This window comes from Echiichthys vipera (assembly GCF_963691815.1).
Source record: "Echiichthys vipera genome assembly, chromosome: 17".
NCBI classification, from domain to species: domain Eukaryota; kingdom Metazoa; phylum Chordata; class Actinopteri; order Perciformes; family Trachinidae; genus Echiichthys; species Echiichthys vipera.
The window spans coordinates 14,587,567-14,610,533 of NC_139842.1; the positions used below are offsets into that span (position 1 = coordinate 14,587,567).

At 40.9% G+C, this 22,967-nt stretch overlaps 4 protein-coding genes across 7 annotated transcripts in view; 1 reads left to right on the top strand and 3 right to left on the bottom strand.

Moving 5' to 3' along the window:
• tbcd (tubulin folding cofactor D) overlaps nt 1–3,856 on the bottom strand; it is a gene marked incomplete at its 3' end in the record, with an annotated part of 34,472 nt that extends 30,616 nt beyond the window's left edge. Inside the window, exons 1-8 of the mRNA XM_083931259.1 lie at nt 3,408–3,856; nt 3,245–3,295; nt 2,759–2,856; nt 2,537–2,638; nt 2,243–2,389; nt 2,001–2,056; nt 1,052–1,184; nt 261–306 (exon numbers count right to left, since the gene is read on the bottom strand). Of these exons, the coding sequence (XP_083787385.1) occupies nt 261–306; nt 1,052–1,184; nt 2,001–2,056; nt 2,243–2,389; nt 2,537–2,638; nt 2,759–2,856; nt 3,245–3,295; nt 3,408–3,582 (808 nt within the window). The 5' untranslated portion in view covers nt 3,583–3,856. The remainder of the gene's footprint in view (nt 1–260; nt 307–1,051; nt 1,185–2,000; nt 2,057–2,242; nt 2,390–2,536; nt 2,639–2,758; nt 2,857–3,244; nt 3,296–3,407) is intronic.
• Nucleotides 3,857–4,658: 802 nt separating this feature from the next.
• fn3krp (fructosamine 3 kinase related protein) lies at nt 4,659–7,050 on the bottom strand. The gene is made up of 6 exons (XM_083931756.1): nt 6,820–7,050; nt 6,440–6,591; nt 6,229–6,320; nt 5,975–6,054; nt 5,710–5,832; nt 4,659–5,626 (listed from the first exon to the last, which is right to left on the bottom strand). Exons 1-6 carry the CDS (start codon nt 6,958–6,960, stop codon nt 5,288–5,290), a joined length of 927 nt encoding a protein of 308 aa, XP_083787882.1. The 5' UTR covers nt 6,961–7,050; the 3' UTR covers nt 4,659–5,287.
• A 157-nt stretch (nt 7,051–7,207) lies between these two features.
• Nucleotides 7,208–9,122, top strand: arl16 (ADP-ribosylation factor-like 16). The gene is made up of 5 exons (XM_083931345.1): nt 7,208–7,320; nt 7,779–7,836; nt 7,929–8,045; nt 8,157–8,272; nt 8,445–9,122. The coding sequence occupies exons 1-5, from the start codon at nt 7,247–7,249 to the stop codon at nt 8,608–8,610; spliced, it is 531 nt and encodes a 176-aa protein (XP_083787471.1). The 5' UTR covers nt 7,208–7,246; the 3' UTR covers nt 8,611–9,122.
• epn3a (epsin 3a) lies at nt 9,118–19,492 on the bottom strand. Of its 4 annotated transcripts, none has more exons than XM_083932084.1 (11): nt 19,236–19,492; nt 16,093–16,850; nt 14,108–14,226; nt 13,357–13,434; nt 12,824–12,913; nt 11,985–12,068; nt 11,235–11,361; nt 10,801–10,959; nt 10,620–10,697; nt 10,299–10,529; nt 9,118–10,135 (listed from the first exon to the last, which is right to left on the bottom strand). In XM_083932084.1, the coding sequence occupies exons 2-11, from the start codon at nt 16,688–16,690 to the stop codon at nt 9,849–9,851; spliced, it is 1,851 nt and encodes a 616-aa protein (XP_083788210.1). In that variant the 5' UTR covers nt 16,691–16,850; nt 19,236–19,492; the 3' UTR covers nt 9,118–9,848. The 4 variants fall into 4 exon arrangements, with proteins under 4 accessions (XP_083788210.1, XP_083788211.1, XP_083788209.1 ...); XM_083932085.1 differs by having other exon boundaries at nt 10,801–10,956; nt 16,093–16,853; XM_083932083.1 differs by having other exon boundaries at nt 16,093–16,853.
• Nucleotides 19,493–22,967: the final 3,475 nt, after the last annotated feature.

The window sequence follows — 22,967 nt, forward strand, 5'->3', positions numbered from 1 at the left end:
AAGAAAAAAAAAAAACCTGACATCTGCATTCAAATATATCCCCTCCGGCATAGGCCATTTGGATAACGATTCGAGAACACAAATAATTCTGTTACCACAGGCAAAACCTACTGAACAGAGACTATGAATGTGCAATCACATGCTTCATTAACTCCTGTTAAGGAAATTCTGTTTATGGCTTTGACCTCCACACAGACATTAGAGCGCAAAGTCCTCATTCATTACTTTACTGCAAATATACCAGGGGAAAATGAACCTACCATACTGCAACAGGTCATCTCTTTTTCCATGTTTGAAAAGCTTCGCCTGGGGGACATAAATAAGTTGACAAAATCAATCTAAGATACTGCAGAGGATACATGATAGCAGCAGCATTTAAAAAAGGCAAAAATATTTTTTTATTGCACAAACAAAAACACTGAAAAATAAACAATACTCTCAAAAACCTAATTTATACTGACTAATTTATTGTCAGTATATGTCTTTTTGCCTGTAAATCTTGATTCCTTGCAGCAGTTTACCGTGAATCTGCACACAAAAAAAGTATAGGTCCTGTAGGCTTGTTGACTGAATACACACAGACAGTTTTGAACGCCCTAAGCACTTTATAGGCTGGAACCAGGTTCACTTGCAGACATTAAGTACAAAAAGACACGTTCCAAACATGTTACGCAAGTTTATGCACCAACCATATGAATGTGATGCACTTGCTTGTGGGCTGCATTACATTGCCTCAGCCGACAGGAAGTGATAATACCTATTGATAAATATTTACAGTGAGAACAGGTGTAATGGGAGAAGCATTGAGGTACCCTCAATGTCGTTGTCATTTGATGAAGCACCGTTTGTCTTAAAGCAGTGGATTAAACTAACATGACTCACTTGAAACTGCAAATGCCACACACGCAGCAGCTGTATTACACACATGCCAAACCACATTAGGTACCGTGTGAGACACACCAGTCATGTCAGCTCTTGTAAACTACCTTCTGCAGGTTATAATTCGGCTGTGCACACAGATTACACAAACATACACAGTATGTGTTTTTACCAGAGACTGCAGGGCACCATCTAGCACCATAATGTCTCTCATTGACTGTTCACCAGTCTGGGATATAGTGGTCAGACTCCAGTCCAAAAATCCTCCGAGGCACTTCTGCTTCACATCAGGACGTGTCATGAACCTGTGCGGTCATGTACAATGAAACAAGAAAGCAAAACAAGGTTTCATTTGGATAAACAAATGCAGACACAGGTGAAGACTGTCAAAGAACAACACTGCCCTCTATTGGTTTGACTGTTTAATTACTTCATCTAGATTGTGTTTACTCCAAGATGTCATATTTTAACAGATTCATTCTACTTTTTAATTGTTTGACCATGATTGGCAAGCTGTACATAATTGACATATAGCAGACATTTGTCCATGATGCTTGAAACAAGCTTTGTTATTATGCCAAAGACACTGGGAATGATGTTGATCTGAAGTTTATGAACATGTCATCGCCATTGCATACATACAGTATCACAAAACATGAAGGTGGATAATAACATGAACGGTGATTATGATCATGTAACATGTTTTGACAGGGTAATGTGCACACTATTTGGAATCAAATTGAATGATTGAAAGACCTCAATGAAGCAAATGTAATACTCTTTCCACAGCAGAACAAATGTGCATTAGGTTTTTAATCAGTCACCATAATAATGGACACGTATTAGTAAAGGACACATACCAAGGAGAAAGAGAAAGGAAAAACTCTTATGTACATTGTCTTTGGTCTGACATGTCGCTGCTAGGATATATTCACGTTTTATTATGAAGGCATCTGAGTAAAGTTAAGTCTGCTAGTCCAGTTGTGAGCATTGAAAAACTGAAACTTGTTGGTTTTTATTAAGGGTATCATTGTTTAAAAATATGAAACTGTGATATTTTTGGATGAGACGACAAAATAAAAAATATTACGTAATTACTTGTGTGTTGTTTGTGCACTTACTTTGATACCAGTACAGATGCAGCATCCCTAGGAGTATCACTGACGAGTAGATACGACTGGAGAAAAAAGAAATATGTTACTCAAGCAATATAATAACATGACTGTAGAACATCATTATATTCTTAAATGCTGGAGTAACTACAAACAAATCCACAAACATTAGTGGGGCTGAATAAAATTCAGTTCAGGTATTGCTTCTGGATCGTCTTTATGGGGATTGAGACCTTAACAAACCAACTTGCCTTTGCAATAGCTAGAATACGGTCCATGGTGGACTCTCTGGTCTTGCCGCTGTCTGAATCCAGATGACCATCCAGACGATAAAGGTCGAAGGGTATGAGACAGGTCATGGACAGCCACAATAACAGCATGTAGCGAGTTTCCCAAGTCTGGAATGAGTGCATTGTAAAACACACTATTGTTAAATGTTTGATAAAGCCAACAATAGAAATAATCATATATGCCAGCATGTAGGAAGCAAACATGCAAAGTAGTACTTTTGGATTATCATGTTTTCCAATTAATGCCAGTCTCACCTCAGAGTCTTTTGGATCTTGCCTGGACAGTAGGTCCAGAACTGGCTCGACATCTGCCACCTCATGCGGAAAAAGCTGCATGAAGACCTTATAGCCTCTGACCTGCCGAAGAAATAAATAAATAAATAAAAACACAAAGGGGTCTCACAAATGCTGTTTTACTCTGGGCAGTGTTAATTTTCATTGACAGAAAATAAGACTATACATGTGATACTGACTGACCTTGCAGATTATGTAGAGAAACTTGAAGGCCAAATGAACCAATGAAGGTGGAGACTTCTCACTCCTTACAAACTCCAGTATTATTTTCAGCATCCATTCTATAACACAATATTGTATTGAATGTCTTCATAAACGTTCTTCAAATGAATCTGCAGCACTAATACCATACATAAGTATTGTTAAGGCAATGTCCAAGCATGACCCAGTTTAAAAATGAGAACCAAAATATGGTTTTCACAAGGTACAGGGAGGGAGATGGACATTTTGACCAGGTGATATTCATTTGTTTATTTAAATGATTCATTACGCATGATATAAATACAAAACCATTCGTTGTGGTTATTATTATATAGTAGTGGAAAAGGGCTAGGATGAAATAAGCTTTGCTTCTTCCTCTTCGGTTATGATCCTTTGGCTTTTATTGCATTTGTTTTTATTTTTTATTTACATGTTCGAAATGAAGCATGCATTCGATGTATACTGTACCTAAGTGTGGGTCCAGCAGATGAGGCTGCTCTTGATATCTGTTCATTATCACTGTGGAAGAAAATGGGCAGTGTGACGTAATACGAACAAGCTAAGCACCCATCTAAAACATTGTCTTAAAGTGGATTTAATTATCCATGTTCTCTGTGGATGACTGTCTCACCTAAGAACCTCTGTGTGGCGGACTCGCTTGTCACCAAGTCTCCGTGGACCTCCGGCAGGCTGGAGATGAGCTCTTTGGTCTCGCTGCTCTCACTGAACCCCCCTAACACACACGTCTGTACAATAGCCTCTCCTCCAGCACCGGGGCACCCATTCTCTGTCTCAGACGAGGCCATTCTGTCAACACTTGTATCCGAAAAGAGTGTCTTTGTTGCAGAGGTTCTATGTTTTGACCCAACGTTAGCGGCTGTTGTTCTAAGTTATTAACCAGTTAGTTTGCTAAACATTAGCATTCATGCTTAGCAAACTGGTTGTGGATAAAAAAAAAACCCCGATATCCAACTTGTAGCGACGACACAAATTTGGTCTAGAGGGTATTAAAGGGAAGAACGACTTCACGCAAACATAAATTAATTTCACTAAACTAAACCGAACTACATCTGCATGTTATCTGTTATGATACAGCAAAGTATAAAACGGTTGTGCTTGCGCCTCGCCGCGCCTCGGTACGGTAAGCGAGAAGGTTCATTACAAGTGTTACCAAGCGCTTTTCTCTTGCTTTTAGAGCTCAGTCTGAGGTTCTCCCATGTTTAAAAAAAAAAAAAAGATTATTGATATTAACTGTTTTGACTTTCTGCTTCTATGTTATTCTGCCTCTTTGTTTGAATTATTTTAGTTCTGCTCTTTTCTGATGTTTTGTGCTGTGTCTAGACTATTTTTTTTGTATATTGCATTGTTACTTTTTTTGTCTGCCTTGACTTTTAATCATGTGTTACAAGTAATTCATAGAAGAGCCATGGATAACTGGTTCAGTGACACAGCCTGTATTGTGTTACGTAATTACAAGTCAAGTTCATATAAGATGGTGATTTTATAAACAAGAAAGGGCTATATTTGCATCACAACCTGAGAGCAATACATTTCTGTGTTCTAATAAACTGCCAATATTACAGTATCAAAGTATATGAGACACAATCATAGACATATAAGCAAAGTAGCAACAATAATTAAGATGGCTAAATTTATATATGTATGCATATGTTACTAAGGTGCATCTGATTGCAGAGAGAAAAGGTTGTGAGAACAGCATGTGAGAAAAAGAAGCTATTGTTCATTCTGGTGGCGGGGGTCGAACAGTAAGAGGGGTGGAGAGCTCTGAATAATGATGGAGGTCTTCCATGCCAGATAGATAACAAATACAGCAGGACAGGACAAAAACTTCGATTCATCCGAGAATTTATTGATTCCTGGCTATGCATCAAGGATTCATTAAAATACAGCCACATTTTGTAGGTGCATGTAGTGTTTCAGTCTGCCTGACATCAACAGTCAGGATATTGTGATGTAGATGTACACCTTGGCAATTCAGTCAGACGCTGGTCGAATGCAGGCCAAGCATAATCTTCAAAAATTAAGAAATGATTCACAGCATACCAAAGCATGTTGAACTTCAGACCAATTTAAAACCTCTTGGAATTTGTTCTTTTAACTGACATGTGAGTCTGAAAATGAATTCCCGGAATGCATTGCTATCTCCTACACTTGCAGAAAATCTTTAAATAAAAACCGAGATTTAAGTTGGTCCAGAGCTAAGGTTTGGTGTGTGTGTGTGTGTGTTCGTGTGTGTATGTGGATTATGTTTTTCATATTTTGGAAGCAGGTTGGTATAGGTAGAGCAGGCAGGGCAGAAATATTGTGTTATGTGGATTTTGTGTCATTTACACAATATAACAGACATTACTATGTTAGAATGTTATGTTTAGTCTCTTACAACAATTATCAACACTATTTGTGGTCAATTAGCGCCTGTCAATATATTCAGAATCATACTTAGTTTGAGTTTAAGACTATGAAGCTTTCTACAAGTGAATGTGAGTGAAACTATTTCAGAAGGTCTTTCATAATACTTAATGAAGAGCCCCTGTAGCCACCACCAAAGTGGTTCCAGTGATTCAGATAGTGGAAGAGTTGGTAAAGCTGGTTTCTCTTCGCAAAGCCTGGTGCTTGAGGAATTTTTTCATGGTAAGCAGAGTAAAACGAGCTGTTGAAGCCACCAAACATCCCTGCGATACCCAGCTCAAACTCTGAATGGCCATAGAAGGAGGCTGGGTCAAAGATGACGGGGCCTTCTGCACACTGTGCCACGTTGCCTCCCCATAAATCTCCATGCAGGAGAGCAGGGACAATCTCCACATCTGTGAAGAACTGAGGGATTTTCAGCTGAAAATAACATACACAATATGTGAGTTTCATCGTCAGATTACTGATACAATTTTTTTAATGGGGTCAAAGGGACAGTGCACCTGTAATTTGGCCCATAGTTCTCTGGCCTCCCTGTCTCCATAGGATTTCTCCACCATGTTAAGTTGATGCTGCAGCCTCTGCTGTGAGTAAAATATCACCCAGTCATCCTGCCACTCGTTTTCCTGCAGAGTTAAGTGGGAGAAATGAATGCAGTAAGAACCACTGGAGACTACATACATGTACTGCAAATGTACTTCATCTTAGAGACAACATCACAGTTCAGTTTTGCTTAGTATACAGATACAACACTTTTTTTCTTTTTACCTGTGGTAGATAGCCACAGCATGTAGGTACTCTGAAGCCAAATTTTTCAACAGCCACTTCCGATTGCCCAGCTCCTTTTCCTATGTATGGTCAAATATGTTCACAACAAGTCTTAATTAAATCAGCAATAAACCCACATTTATATTTTGAGAGTTAACTAGTTTTAGTGTAGTTATGGCAAGAGGATGAACAGGTGTTTTCTTTTAGCATTTGTCTACATTTGTATGTACATGAGTGAGATTAAGATTAATTACCCACTGTCTGCTGCTCTTTCTTTAATTTTTCCAACTCTCTTTTGTTGTGAAGATGCATATCTGCCAGCTGTTTGCCTAGGTGTTCTGAGTACCTATGCATTGGATTTGGAAATAAGGTATTCAATTAAAAAAGAACAAACTATCCTTCCACTACTATACCTTCCTGTTGTTCTCCCCTCTACTGACGCAGTACTGAATAAATGAATCTTACTTGGTAAGACCTCTCATGTCCAGGTGTTCCATCACAAATACACATCCTCCTGTGTCAAGCTCAATCACCTTGACAGGCGTGGGGACTTTAACAGTTTCTGTCTTTAAAATCGCTTCCAAACTGGCCATCTCTCCATCAAACATCAATTTTGCCTAAAATCAAACAAAAAAGACAAACGAATTTTAGCTAGTGAGCAGTGCATCGGCGGAGAACTACACTAGTTTGCATCTGCATAATAAATAATTAGATTGATCTCCATTTCGCACAACGTCAGTGCGCACAAAGTTCAGTGGCAATACATTTGGCTTTAAGATTGTGTAGCTAAGCCAGACACCAACTAAATACACGTCACTATAATAAAGGAACACATGATAAAATACCTCGCTCTTGTGATTTTTCTTCACAAACACTCTTCCAGTGTCAGTATCATAACTCTGGCCCTCGCTGATGCATCCACCTCCCGAGTGACCAGTGGACTTCAGCATGGCTGTCCCCAACTCTTTCTTTAACTTAGCTTCCATGGTTAGTTCCCACAACCAATTCTAACTGAATTATAAGCGTGCTAATACTAACAACGCAATGAACAGCAGAGACAGAAGTTTAGGGGGCGTTTTCCGTCGAGGGAAAGGTAGGGCGATCTTGTTTTCTTCCGCTATATGTAAACCAGTGGAATGGTAACCAATCAGAAACAAGAATGAAATGACTGGTTTGTACTTCGTCCAATCATAGTGACATGCCATGGTCATTTGCGCGTCGTCATGGCTACATGCTAAGTAGCTTCGATATGCTGCTCCAGGAAAATCCGAAATGAGCAGCAATGACATTTGTCTGCTTCTTGGAGCGACTGGCGTCGGAAAAACGTTGCTACTGAAACGTTTACAAAATATCCTTTGTGCCCAGTTGAATATTTTGAATTAGAAAAGTATACAGTACTGTAACTTGAAAGTGTTTAGTAGCTTAACTAGTTAGCTAGCTAGCTTATTTAGCCTAAGCTACTGTAGTAGCTACAAGTATCCGTTAAATAAGAGCTAAATAGATATAAACAAAACAATGAATACTAATCTAGCTAGCTTAGTATTATGGCTGATAGACCTTCGGGTACTGTGGCACCAGTTTGAGTAACAGTTGCAAAACAATGCATGTATATGAGCAATATACAGATAAGTGACATGGTACCTACGTGTGTTTTAAATTACATACCTTTAAAAAGTACTACAAAATGCCACTGTCCCAGCTAACCAAATATAGCTTAAATAGAAACCGTTGAAATATTATATTGAACTCGTTTTTGTCTCTGAAGCCATGGCTCCTGGGTATATTTTCTTGATATATTTTGTTTAAAGCTTAGTTTGCATGGATCAGGTGAACTGGGGGAACCTCCTTCTACTCTGCCTACAGTAAGTAATGTTGATAAGTAGTTTTTAATATGCTCAATTTTGATGAGACAGGCCATTTCTATAATATTTCCAATGCTTTTAAACATCCACAGGTAGGAACCAACCTGACAGACCTGACATTGAAGAAGAAGAAAGTGACATTAAGAGAGCTGGGAGGCTGCATGGGCCCTATATGGCCTAGTTACTTCAAAGACTGCTCCTCTGTCATTGTATGTCTTTTTTTTTTGTATACATACTGCATCTATTTTTTTTTACTTTGGCGGAGGTAAACAAACTGACTGTTGGAGTTTGACTGAATGTGGCTTTGTGTTTTGTCATAGTTCATGGTGGACTCAGCCAACATTGCTCAGATATCCTCTTCCTGTATCCAGCTGCTGTCAGTACTGTCTGCTGAGCCGCTGCACAGTGCCTCTGTACTTATTCTGTTCAACAAGAGGTGACACTCACATACACATCGATCCCTGCATTCACTTGCCATACTTGACAGATGTCAATATCAGCAGGTTCAACCCAATACGTGTCCAATATCATAATTCTGTCTCTTAGTGAAAGCCGTCCATGCCTTTGTGTATCTTCCTATTTTTATTCTTCTTTTCACCCTTTTCTAGGGACATGCCTTGCACTATGAGCCTCATAGAGATGAAGTCGCTGTTCAGAATGGATGACATCATTGCTTCTGCTACTCAACCAATCACAACACTGGAACTCAGTGCCCGCTCTGGACAGGGACTTCGGGAGGTGCTGAGCTGGCTGGAATCCATCATAGTCAAGTGAACTATCATACATTTGTTCCTTATAAGGTGATGCTACTCTCACAGGGTTTTGAATGACAACTTCAAGCCTTTTGGCAAGAGATGTCAGTATCCTCAATGTGCAAAGACAATTTATACACAATTGTTAAGATGATTTAATGATTTGTTGACTGAAATACTTGCTGTGTCTTTGATACTATATAAATATTCTGCACAGATAATATGTGAACGTCTGGGATAAATGACTGACTAGTGTGATCCTTGTGGTACTCTAAGTAAGAACTAGTTTTATTTTGAAAAAAAATGAGTTCTCGCATTTCAGTTTTTTAGAACTAATTAAGCTTGAGAAACACATTACAATAGCCATGTGAGTGATTATTATTTATAGTAATAGTGGTAATGAGTCACCACCAGCAGGGGGTGTAACATGTACAACAAATACTCTAACTAGTACTGGGTGTGTGCCTGGGTTGTGATGATTTCTTTATAAATGATATGAGAAAATACAAAAATGACACTCCAATTGTTTCCAGTATACCCTTATATTTGATGAGTCAGTGATTCACAAGCAATGAATAAAACTCATGATTGATACATTTTTGAACGTGTATTCTGAAGCAATTCCAGTCCTCCCAAGCTATAATTTCATTCTGTTAACCCCAGCAATTCAATTTGCTATAGTAAAAACATGTACACACTGATGTTTCTCATCAGTTCTGGTCCAACAGATCTCCACAAAATTAACCGTGTTGATGCAGCAACTTTTCAAGAACTGGACAGGTCTCCAGCTCTAGCTCTATATCAGAAATCCATTTTTTTCCAGTTGTATATGACAGCAGGAGTAGCCAGCTAAGCCAATCACACAACTAGTATGAGTGAGCAGGGGACTTGTTGACTACTTGAAAAGGTGTAATACACATGGTAATTGTGGAAGGGTGATGTGACAGCTGGCCTAGGTTATGGCCTTAAAGAAGATTTACATGACACTAATGGTTTCTGATACAAAGGTATTATCTTTTCTATACCCTGTTACTGAATTCAGGACAAGATAAGCAGGACAATTTGTTGCAGTGAAGAGCAGAACCAGCTTCATTCAATCTCAGGGTTACTATATTATAACACAATATAAAAACAACTAAGAATAGGGTTTTTATACAAGTCCTTGGGGATGAAGTTCAGTCTGGTTATAGATACATTCAAGAGCATAACCTAATGCCCCCCATCCCTTTTCTTGGATACTGTCTCCAGTTTTGTTGATCCTCACAGAAAAGGGTTCTGACTGTGATCTGCCTGTGATCCCTCTGTGCTGGCTGAAGAGAAAGGCAACAAGGGTTCAGGGAGGGTCCCTGGCATGCCCAGACCAGGCTGGGTGGGGTGAGTAATTGACAAAGGAAGGCTGGCAGGCTGGTGGCTCATAGGCAGGGGCAAGGAGGCACTGTATGGAAGAGAAGTGCCCTGGAGAGACGCAGAGGTGGAACCCATTTGATTCAAAGTTAGTTTAGGCTGTTCAGTTTGGAATGGATTGTTGGGTGAGGGAGCACTCAGGCCTAGACAGGAAGAAATTGACTATTAGGTTTGCTTTAACAAGTTATTGACTGATTATCACATAACTTAATTTTAATCTAGAGTTGCAGCTATCAAATGGAACACTTTCTTGGTATTTCCCTGGGGAAACAAAATGAGCGTTGCAATAATACCATACGTAAATACCTGTTAGGAATGGGTTCAGGGCCTTGGGTGCAGGATTTACTGGTATCAAGGTGTCTAGGTTTACCAAGGAAGCCCCTGTCGGGCCTAGGAAGGCCTCAGGTGTCCGACATGTACGAGGGCTGGGGACAGCCAGGCTTTCTCCAAGACGCGACAGGTCAAATAGCTCAGGACTGTCCTCCCTTAGCCCATTCACCTGACCTCCATCCATGGCCTCATCAAACAGATCCCCATCTAGCAGCAGAAAAAAAGAGTGACTCCTGAGATTTCAATGCGGGATTCAGAGAACCACAATGCCAAAAGTAAAAAACATGTATTGTTTACCTGAGGGACTTCCAGATCGGGGAGAGGGTTCACTCAGAGCTCCCTTATGTGCTGAGAATGGATCAACTCTTGAATGGGCTAAAACATGCCAAAATAAAATGTATCTTTATTATGTTATTTAATATATTCATATGGCATATCCTTTTTATCTTTCGCTGAGCTATATGAGAGCATGCATTACCTGTGTTGGCAGAGAATGCCCATTCTCTGCCTGTGGCATTGAGGTTACTCTGCGGGTCATCCCAGGGCTCGACTGGGGGCTCCCATGGTGGAGGGGGGCTGCTGGACGTTGGTGGTGCCATCCAGGGAGGATCTACTCTCAAGGGGTTGGTGCTGCCTTCTTTAGTAATAGAGAGGTGAATTAGACAGAGGCTCCTGTTCTAGCATGTGAGCAGAACAAATTGTACTCTAAATATGATGATGAGGTTTATTTTAAACACTAAAGTATACGGTCTATCCATTTCACGAGGGAAAATGACACCTACAATTAATCGGGCTGCAAATGTTTCTGTCCTCAAAGAATAAACATTTTCTGAGTATAATTCACTACATATTATTTACAAATTGGTGCTTAAACATGCTGCTTTGGTCATGGTAAGCTAAATCTAGGCTCACCCAGGGAGTCCCAGGGGTCTGTGCTCCCTGGACGAACAGCTGCCAGGTGTGAAGCATTCCATCGAGGGTCACTGGGAGGCTGATCTGAGGGCAATGCAAAAACATCGACCAGGTCCATGAAGGCTGTCTGACCACAAAAACAAGAAAAAAATCTGTCAGTTTATTATATTACTTCAATACTCATGGATAGCTCTCTAATCCAAAGTGACAAAGTGATGAAGGTATTATTTAGGAATTTGATTTAAAAATTACCAGCCGAGATAGTGACGCTGATATTGTTTTTTTACCTTGCAAGTCTGCGTGTGTGTCATCATGGCAAGATGTGGTCCTGGAGACACCTACTGTAGCGTGAACTACCACAGAGGTGGTTTTGAGTATTTTACCAGGAATTTAAGTATATGTCTGTATGGGGCCCGATTTTCAGATCACTGCAATACATCACCCAACTGTGCAAGATACAGTCATGAAATGTAATGGGTGTGTTGAGATCAAAATGAAGGCCGTGTTCAGAAATGGGTGTGATCTGAGCAAGAGTGCCAAAAGTAGAGGGGTAGAAAGTAGGCAAGCAGTCATTGCTCCACCAGCCCAATTTGGCATTGCAGCTGGTGTGATCACATCGCAAGATCGCCTCTAGTTTTAATTTGGTTCTCGGTTTATAAATACATGTTCTCAAACCATGAGAAAACTACAGTACCCTACAGTATATTTCACCTCCCCCATTGAGATATTCCATACCCCAATATTTCATACCCCGCCTTTAGTCTCCATCTCACGTTTGCTGTCCTCCAGAGCTTTCTTGAGCATCGTCTCATCTCCTTGGCGACTGAGTTGCTCCTGTCAACAGATACAGACACATGGACGGCTTTGGGCATGACAGCTTTCGGCAAAATTCCCATATTGTCACATCATATCATATTAATGACTCTGCGACTGCTCACAAGCACAAAAGACAGCTTGTACTTTCCTAAGCAAAGTTACCCAGAGATAAATGAGTGCAATGGGCACAAACCAGAACATTCTCAGTTTGATCTCTAATACTGCAGCTCTATTGGGGCATAGTGAGAGAGGAAAAAAGGAGGACAAAGATAAAGAGTGAGACAGGAAGAGAGAGGTGAAGTAAAAAAAAAAAGGGTTGTCAAAGATCATACAACAGAATGATGGGTTTAAAACTTTAGAGGTCCCATAGACACTTTCTACTACAACAGAACATACTGTCTGTCTGAAACACTACCATTTTAGCGTCTGTCTCTTTCTCTCCACTTTCTGCACTGTACAAAAGTGAAGCCAATGAGTCTTCACAGTAGTGATGTTATTATAAAGTCCCGCCGATAACCCTGATGTTTCACTCATTTTTAAAGCGTCAGAATCAAAAGCACGCGCATCCGAAAAATTAACACTTCAACAAATATCCCTGTCAGCGTAACGGTCCTTTTTGTGAAATAATAATTGATGTGTAGAAGCACCTCAACCTGGAAATCTCACTTTTTACAATCTGGGACCTTTACCATTTTATAGCGGGTGATTATCGTCAGAGAAAATAATAAAATCTCAGCAGCTCCAGAACAAAAGTTGTTTCTTTGGAACCCTACCTGCTGGTGCTCCTCCTTGCTCAGGCTCAGGGCTAACTGGAGTTGGCTGTCCTCATCCATATCCAGTGCAGCAGGCGCAGGTTGGACTGGCTGTGTGGGGTTTATCAGGGTGGGAGGGAATTGCAATCTGGTCAACAAAAGCCTGGAAATAATGCTTGGACAAACTCACAGTACATTGCATGCAATTCTAGAGGTGTCCCAGGCAGAGTAAAAGGGTCACACATTTTGTCCTTCCCTGACACCACACCAGGAGTGTCTGACATGAGTATCTCATACTACTGAACTAAGAGGAGAGATTAAATGGTTAGTTGAACAGAGGGATGAAGCCTTGTTTGATTAGTCCTTGGAGAAAGTTACATGTCTTTTTGCTGTTCAGGGGTGAGGGACAGCATAGAACAATTGTAGGGGAGGAGAGTAAGTAGAACATGCAGCTGTTTCTCTTGACCGTGAGGTTGGTTTCAGTGTACAGAGCAACAGGAGAAGTGCTAAAGGATGCAAAAGAAGAGTCATCCCTGTTCCCAGCATACTTGTACCTTCAGGGTCTCCTCCTTGCTGAGAGTCATAGCGATCTGGAGCTGGGTCTGTTCATCAATATCCACTGTAGGAGGTGGCTAGGGTCAAGCAGGAAGGATTAGGAGGAAGACTAATCAAAGGGAAAGGTAAAAGCTTGATTTTGCTTGCATGATTCTTAAAGAAATCTAACAATTTAAGGTGATTTAGAACAGAAACTGTGATGCGCTATAATATCCCCATAGTAGCCGAGCAGTAGTCACAGAGGGCGACGGCTGCCCTTGCCATGGAGACTAGGACAGGCTGTGGATGCTTAGGAGTGGATCAATGCACACATCCTGTCTGGCTTCTCACTCCATCACTTGCAGCTCACTCTTCAGCGTTGCTCACACCGATTCGTCAAAAAGCCATTATTGACCACATCAGACTTAGTTGATATCGCTTTCTGTTTATGGTTCTGGGAAATGATGGATGTAGGAGTTCTTCACCACCATGACAGATAGTGTCCAAGCATGTGTGCGGGGGACGGGTAATGTTTCAGCGTTACAACATCACATCTCCGCAGTAGGGCGGATAAGAAGCCTCTTTCAGTCAAAGCATGTGCTGTAGGGATGAGACGTTTGTGTGTGTGTGTGTGTGTGTGTGTGTGTGTGTGTGTGTGTGTGTGTGTGTGTGTGTGTGTGTGTGTGTGTGTGTGTGTGTGTGTGTGTGTGTGTGTGTGTGTGTGTGTGTGTGTGTGTGTGTGTGTGTGTGTAATATCTTAGTAAGAGGTACCTTTTCACTTTCTTCTCGGCTCATAGCCAGGGCCAGCTGCAGCTGCAGCTCCTCCTCTCCACTGGTCGCGGGCCGAGCTTGCTCCAGGTCTGGAGCAAGTTGAGGAGAGGAAGAGGAGGCTATAGGGACAGAGGAAGATAGGGGGGATTGGGTGGTTGAGAAGGAACAGAGAGCAGAAGGGTGTAGACAGAAACATTAACAGATGGAAAAGGAGAATAATGAAAAAGCTAATTTTTAAGCTAGAGAGCAAATAGCTGGTACTGTTTTTGTATGTTAATTTTTTTCAATTGCCCGTTGTTCAGGGCCTTTGCTGGCATTGCTTGCCACGGCCTGCCTAACTCTGCCTGCACTGAGAACAATGGTGCGCCTGTATGGAGAGTTAGGGTGGTGGAGGGGCAGAGGAATGGACGGGCTGGAGTGGGGCCCACCTTATTACCCTGAATCCTCTGGGTGGGTTCCAGGACTATGGTCCAGGTTTGGAGAAGGGGCTGGGAGGGTTGGCAGTATACCAGTTTGGGTGTCAGGCTGTAGGTCACAGGGCTAAAAGAAGACAGCATTGGCATAGTCAGGTCTGCGAAACTAATCATTTTCACTGTGGTGCCCCTCAATATTCCCTGTCTGAGCCTGAATGCTTGCTGGCAATTAGCTGCTGCTAACCTCTTGACCCCCACCCACGCCATCCATCAGCATTTTGTCCAAAACTCCAACCATCCACATGTACCGATGTCCTGGAATCTCCATGAGATCCACCCAGGGCAGTGTGAGAAAATTGCAAAAATAATGAATCTAGTGTATTTACATAGCCCTTCACAGAAATGCCCATCACACATGTATTTGTATGTCTTTCTGGAAGCATTCCTTTCTGGATAAAGACCAAGTGATTTTTAATTTGCTAAGATTGTCAAAGTGTAAAACTGTGACAGAAAGCCGCCTCTGATAAACAAAGGATTTAAACATAACATTTTTGTTATCAGATGTACATATTTTTCCCTCAAACCATGCCCCTATTGTTGAATCGCAGAACCACAGACCCACAGCATGGATGTGTTCCTGCCACATATCTCCACTGGGCTGGTCTGGCCCAGAAAAGTATGCAAGGAATGTATATACCAAGTGGAAAATATATTGAAGAAAAAGGACTTTTGAAGGATTAGTGGAAATAAAACAATACCATATGTGGGCATGCCTCTGTTCACACCATGAAACAGGCCTCAGACATCAAAGTAACTAGTGCCCTTATGAAGCCACAGCTCTACTTCTGACTAACACATTTTAATAACCACCACACACCACACAGACCACACAATGGTCGAGGTGTATGGTACGCACCAGACACACTACATTTAAAAATGATACACACAGCTACTTGATGCTTTTCCGCAATATGTTTTCAAGTTTGAGCTGTGAACAGCACTCAGGGATCAGTAAGGTCTTATATTATCTAGCTGCCTAACTGACATCTTTGCAGTAGCGTAACAGATCGCACAGTAAGTATGTAAACATGGTATCCAGTTGTGGTTTCACATTAGATTGAAACAAGGGCAAACAGGGCCTCTTCTCTTTTGTAAATCTAGTTTAGCTGACGTGACTGTAAACAGGAGAATGAAAGGAATGCAGATAGTAGTAGGGAGAAAAACTGAAACACCGGTGCACAAAAAGAACAAGAAATAATTAATACTTATCAAGGTTTAAATGTTGCAACGTGCTGCTGGTATTAAAATAGCATCTACCTTCATGAGAGGTCATAGGCGAGAACTGATTGATGTTGCCCAAAGGTTTCAAAAACTGGGCAGAGAGTAGAAATATATAACTGACAGCATTTCCATGAATTGCCTTTTTATCCTCCTCTTCATCTTAGGTGTGGAATGAGGAATGATCTATATCTATAAGATCAGCATGTGACGTGTCATATGGTCACATGCCAAAGAAAATATTCACGTGACATTCAGATAATTGTGTAGATGTCAGATGTCTCTGCTACTCACAGTTGGGGGAGGATGGTGATCCTCTGCACCTGCCAAGCTCATCCCCATAGACCCCTGCTGAACTGGGCTGGCTTGTGCGACGCCCCGGGTACGGTGGTGGCAGGGATCCAGAGCCTATGCCACCGCTGGCCCCTGCCAGGCGCGTCTTGGTCTTCAGTGCCTGGCTCCTCTCCTTCTTCAGCTTTTCCTCGTCCTTCAGTAGAGCCACCAGATGCTTGGCCTTCTCCCGAACATTGACACCCTGGTCACGTCCGTCTCGGTCTAAGTACTGGAAGTCTCTCAGTGTCTGGATGGTGTAAATGTTCTCCCGGCACTCTTGGGCCACACGCTCGGAACCTGTTTTGATCAGGTAGTCCAGCAGGGTCATTGCCTTATAAACATGGCGCCAGTTTTTACCGTGGTCATTGAGCCGCTTCCAGATCATCCCCATAACCTCGGTGAACGCCACTACATTGAAGGTCAGGTCTGCGATTTCAGACATGAGCGAGCTTGGAGGACCCCAGGGATCATTAGAGGTGGCCTCTCGGACCTTGATCTCAGCCTCTGTGTAGTTGTTGACCATGTTCTTCATCTGGCGGCGGAGTGATGAGGTCTGCATGATGGCAGTAGTGTTTTACAGGTGGCAAAAGACAGTCTAACAGCAGGCCAGCCCACTGTGTTGCCCCAGGCAAGGTGGCTTGTTAGGGATCAGTTCAGTGGAAAAATGCAATGAAGTGGACCTCCTACTGGGAACTTCAGTGATCTCCACAAGTGTGTCCCTGCTGGAAAGGAAAGATGTATATATTAGCATTCTTATTTTTTTGTGAAATATTCACACGGAGCACATTTTCACACACACAGCACCGTCTGTAGGATTGTTACTCCTTGTGTACAGTACTGGTGACTCTAGGTGAACTCTCACACATTTTTTCACTTCGTAATTGTGTTTGGAAAAAGGGAGAAACAACTCAGCACCTCCCAGCGATGTGAAACACAACACCTGGGCTCAGTTTTCCCTGAAACAACTTGAAGAGATCTGTGTAAGTGCATACAGTGCATTGTTCCTAAGTAAGCAATGACCAGCTTGACAGCTATTTCCAAAATTAAATTCTGCTAAATATGTTTTCCTTCCCTGGAAAGCAAATATTAGTTTTTAGACCCAGGGACTTCAACCCAACCTGTCCGTGCAGAAATCTGTGCTTTACCTTGGCGTGACCTGATTACATCACCACAGCAGCAGTAGAGCTTCAAAGCATTCGACTCACAAAACTGTAACTCCTACACAGATACACATAGAGAGGTCCACCAGAATGACTAATATTTTGCTTTTTGTGTGTATTTTACACTAATATGCAAAACCATTTCAATGCACAGTACAGTTTCTCTCCCTTTTCCCTGGACATTAGACTGCCTTTTCTTACGCAGTTGAGGCACTGAGTCATTTGAACTGATAAATTTCCACTCCCAGATCTCTGTCATGATTAACTAAGAACTGAAATGCATGAACATGAAGGATCAATCCTCTTCACTTAAGAGTCAAGCGCTGCTTATGACATGACTAAGCATTTCCAAATTATTAAAAAAGGAGGTGCAAGATGAGAGATGGTCTTTAAAATGGTTGGTAATAAATCAGTGAATAATTGAATAGGAATTATTGAATAGTAAATTATGAATGAGAATATTCACAGGCTTATTGAATAAGACAAAACTAATTCATGGCCGTAAAATAGTCATATTGATACTGCAATAAAGAAAGTTAACTAAAAATATTATAATTTCTAATATAAAAGGAGGTGTAGGTGCTATATGAATGCTGTGAAAGTATTAAAGCACTCAATCCAAAGAGAAATGCACCCAGCCCATATTCAGAAACTGAGCCTTCAGGACATTAGTATGGATGTCACAAATACACTATATATAGGTAGAAAGAGGCGCTACAGTGTCGTTCCTTGGCTGCAATGATGGAGCAAAGACTCCGACAGTATTTTTTTTTTAACACTAAAGCATGTAAACGTGTTCTAGTAGCAACCAAAAATGCAAGTATAACGCTGAAAATGAACATTATATGCCTTTAATTCTTAAAACAATCTCAGCAGGCTGTTTGCAAATTATGAATAAGCGGTGACGGCACTAAGTCGGCCTGCAATATCAGTTATACTATGAGAGAGCTTCCTATGCCGTAAATAGATTGAGAAGTGGTAGTGAGAGAGAAAATGTTCGTGGCTCAGCTTGACCACAGGTTAAATCTCAAGTGCTGACCATCCAGTTCCATTATCTCCTGATCCCTGGGGTCATTTGGCCGGAGACTGAGTAAGGAAGATAATCGGTTAAAATGTGTCCTTCCTGTAACTCCCTGTGAATGAAAGGACTGCTGTTAACAGGAGAGATAAAACAAGATGGGACACTCTGGCTTGATTACTTATCCAATCTGGATGCCTCCATCCATTACTGTTGTACTTACAACCATAATAATGATAAATTAGTGTTGTGACTTATCTGCCAAATTACTATCACATACTGTATGTAAGTCAGACTGATAGTATGGAGGCAGCACCCCCTCCTAACCACTACACATATATTCCCTTTACATAATACACACATCCTTTTTGTCCTGAGAAAATGACTTCTCACACAGCGTAATTATAACTTGTGACCTTGACATAACAACAAAGCTTTCTGGAGTAAATTTTCTAACTATTTACTGTCTGTTTTCAACTTCACTCAAAATAATCATTCAAGCATATTTTCTTGTTAAAGAAATTTCAAGCAAAGTGTAAAGTGTGCCCATCATTTCCTAACACTCTATATCTACATTTATAGGAAACAAGCTGTTCCCAGATCAGGCCTACATGCTGGCCCAGGTATGTTTTTTTATTATGCCCTATTACACTTGTGTGGAAAAGAAACACTAAAACCGCTGGATGAAAACACACAGGTTTCGATTCCACTTGATGTCCTTTTTGTCCCGAACTAGGACGACTGGAGCCATTATCATGCACGTTACGTCAAATGGGATGATCGGGTAGGTGAAAGTATGTGACCGTGACTCAGCTATGCTTCCGAGTTAAAAAAGAAAAAAAAGTTGAAACCTCGACAGAATGAAAAGAAAAACAGATAATCGTAACGACCCTCCCGATTCAGTCCGCTTCCACTTTCCCTCTTACCTTCATGTCATAGCGCGTCAGTGGGGTCCCAACTTGGAGAGGCTTTGGGTGGAAGAAGAAACGCCTCCGCCTCTCGACATATCCCGTATAGCTTTCGGATAGAGAAAGGAACTAAAGAGTTACAACAACAAAAAAGATACTCAAAGCGCAGATGACAGATGTATGTGCTCAAAACGTATCCAAAACTAAGACGCAGCGGTGCTGTTTTGTTATCAAACTTAGTTGTGTGTGCATATCACAACCCAGGCTTGCAGATACCACAGCCAACCCTGAAAAAAACACACACACAGTAAAAATGGATGGAGAGGGAGGGAGGGTGGGAGGCCTGCTCGGTGCATGCAGAGTCAGACTTAACCCTTTCACTGCCTGATGGGGAAAAAAAGCATCTGAGCTGACGAGCAGGTGATCACAGGAATGTACCACACACACACACACCACTAAATAATAATTACAGACTGTTGGGTGTAAGCGGAGACATTGTTTGGACAAATCTGCTAATACCCTATCTGATATCGTAAACAACAACAGTTAGCGTATATACAATTTCAGCAGATCACTGTGCAAAAAAAGCACTGCAAGTAATTTAATATCTAAATATAACAGGAACCACACAGGCATATATATATTGTTTTATAGCTTTTCACCATGAGGTGAAAAACAGATGTGATACAGTGGGACTAAATCTATGAGTGAATACCACAGACCCTTTGATTTCCCATAGAGAAATGCACTTCATGGCAGAGTGAGTGAACACCCCAGAGGATTTGAACAATGGACCGCATTTCCTTTTCAGCAGCTTCATAACTGCCTCTCTGCTCTTTACTTATTTATCACGGCTAATGGGATGTTGTCTAAAGACACATCCTTATGCATTATGCAAGGCCTTAATATTTTCTGTATTTACCTCGGCTTCAATTAAAATGTGGAAAGTAATCTCTTCCAACTCAACTACAAGCTGTGGATCTCAAAGTACAGAGGGATAGCATCGTGACGTTGAGTGAGTAATGATTACCTAACTGGGGGAGAAGCAGCAGGAGAGAGCTGTGGGCCTCGTGGCTGGTTGACTGAGCAGGATATACAGGAAATTCCAGCTCCACCTTGAAACAACAAAGACATGACTCTCAGAGATGACGGCAAAGTGTAAATCAAGTAGTGAAGCCGTCTCTGAAATGTATTTCTAGTTCTGATAAGTGTGTGTGAGTGTATACATTTACTTGTTGCAGCCTCTCTGTTTCATTTTCATGTGACTCATTGGTCAGGTCGGTCGAGCCCGACTTCATATACCTCCTCCGGCCCTCCTCCTCTCTGTCTTGGCACCCTATGTCTTTATTTCTCCTGAAAACAGATGCCTGAACACTCTTTGTTTCCCAACAAAGGCCTGATGAGGTCAGTGCTGGGGGGACATGCAGGCGAGGTCTGGGAAAACGGAGGGGGAGGAGAGAGGACTGGTAAATAACACCAGCCTGCTACATGAAGGGCAGTGATGTCATACAGGAGAGGGAATCTGACTTCAGATTTGTTTGAGCCAAAAAAAAAAAAACTGTGAAAGAATGTGTGTAACCACTGATCACTTTCTATCTTCTCTGGGATCCTATTTTTAAAACTTCATTAATGGAGTCTCTCTTTGCTGCCCTCTGTTGGTTTTGTGTTTGTATTGTGGTGGGTTGTGTTGTGTTTGGTCGCTTCTGTGATATTAGTCTGCACATTATTACCAAGGCTGCCCAGGGGCCCCAGATTCACTCCATATCAGTTGGTCCCTCACATTTGATTAGAAATGTGCGCCACTATAGTGCAATATCACGTTAACCAGGTCATTTTGACTATGCCAAAATATTATATTATGCTCATTTGATGTGTTTTATTCAATTTATTCATTTTGTTCTGTTTATTAAGTATTGGACAAAAAAAAGCCACAGGCAAGGTAGTTGAATTCCATTCACAGGAGAAACTGTAGGGTGGCACTCAAATATTATATTCATTATAATTAGGTCTGACATGTTTCTATAACAATCAATATACTGTATAGTGCAAAAGCTGTCGGAAAATTCATAAAAACCTTTTTTGTCTGACCAAAAGTCAAAAACCAGAAGATGTTTAGTTTACTATTATATGAAGCTAGCAAATATTCACATTTGAGCAACTTGTATCAGTGATTTATTTCCTTAAAAAAATAATTAAATCCCATATTGTAAAAAGTGAGATTTCCATGTCTTTTTTTATAATAAAGCAGGTTAAAGTGCTTTATAAATACTGTCAAAGTATCCAAGCACTCAATCCACAAAGAAATGCACAACAACTCGTATTCAGAAACTGTGCCTTTAAACAAGCCATCAGGTCTTACCGTTGTGATGTCACAAATATACTATATTTAGATAAAATAGCCGCTACAGTGTCGATACAGGCATTCCAAGCTACAATGGTGCAGACTACCAGAGCACAGATGTGGAAGACCTGTTAACATTCACCAATCTGAGCAAACTGGGCTTTTTTTTTTGGGGGGGGGGGGGGGGGTGCTTAAAGAGACAGGCACTAAAACGGACAGAGGGTGAATACAGGTATATTCAGACAATATGATAAATAGTGTAAACATGTTCTACTAGAGTGCCAGAATCAGTTAATTTGAGCAACACAAAGAGGTCAATGGTTAGTTCTACAAACAAAAGCAACAAAATACTGCAGTAATGTGGTTAAGTGAGGTGTGAATCTGCCCCTGGAATCAAACAGATGACCTGTTCATATGATGCTACAGTACGCTATGTGACTATCTGACAGGTTTGGTGATGTGGTCTAATAATTTAATACAAACCTATAGCTGAATCTGAAAGTGATTTCTATATTTACACATGTAACCAGGGTGTCAAGGAGTGACGTGCATAATTGAAAGCCATTAGTCCAATATGGCGTTGTACTAAGAGTAATTAATAATAACAATATGCACGACTGAGCCCTTCATTACGGGAAATAGCATTAACCCTTGTGCTTTGTTGGCATTAGCTTTGCTTCCTCATTGGTTCGGCTCCAACAGACCGCACCACTAAACATATTTTCATCCCATAAAATATTTTTTTCAGTCCTTATAAATAAAAATGTAGGAAAGCACATTTGACAAGGGTGACACATACATAAATTAACATGAACTCCTTACATCAAATAGAGAAATATTTCATGCTTCATGTGTTTGTTTGTTTTTTTAAATAGTCCTTTTGTTTCAAAAAGCCATTCAAAGCAAATATTTAGTATGAAAAAATAGTATAAAATGGTTAATGGCTTCCTGTTTTATGTTTTGCTGTGGATGTTTTAATTTCTTTTTTTGTTGTTGTCAGCACTGCAAATTACTTTTCGGTTTGTACCATAATATTTGTACACCATCATAACATGCAGGGTAAACCTCTAATACATTCCCCATCACTATCAATGAGATTCCATTCTCCATGGCAATTAGCCTTTCCTTTCTGTACGGTTGCATATTCCACCCACTGCTTAGGTCAGAAAGAAAACACTCTGTGGGCTGTGTATTCAGAGTGTCCTTGGTTTGTGAAAAGGATGGTTTGATGGGAAAAAAGCTGCAGTTATTCAGTATGTTCTGGCTGTTCAATTCAGTACTGCAAAGTCAGGCAAGGTATGACATGCAATTTAGCTTTCAATGTATTTCCTAACACTCTAAAATACCATATTTATCCATGTAATGAATGCATTCATGTTCTTCACTAAAAAGCAAATGGTTTATTCCTG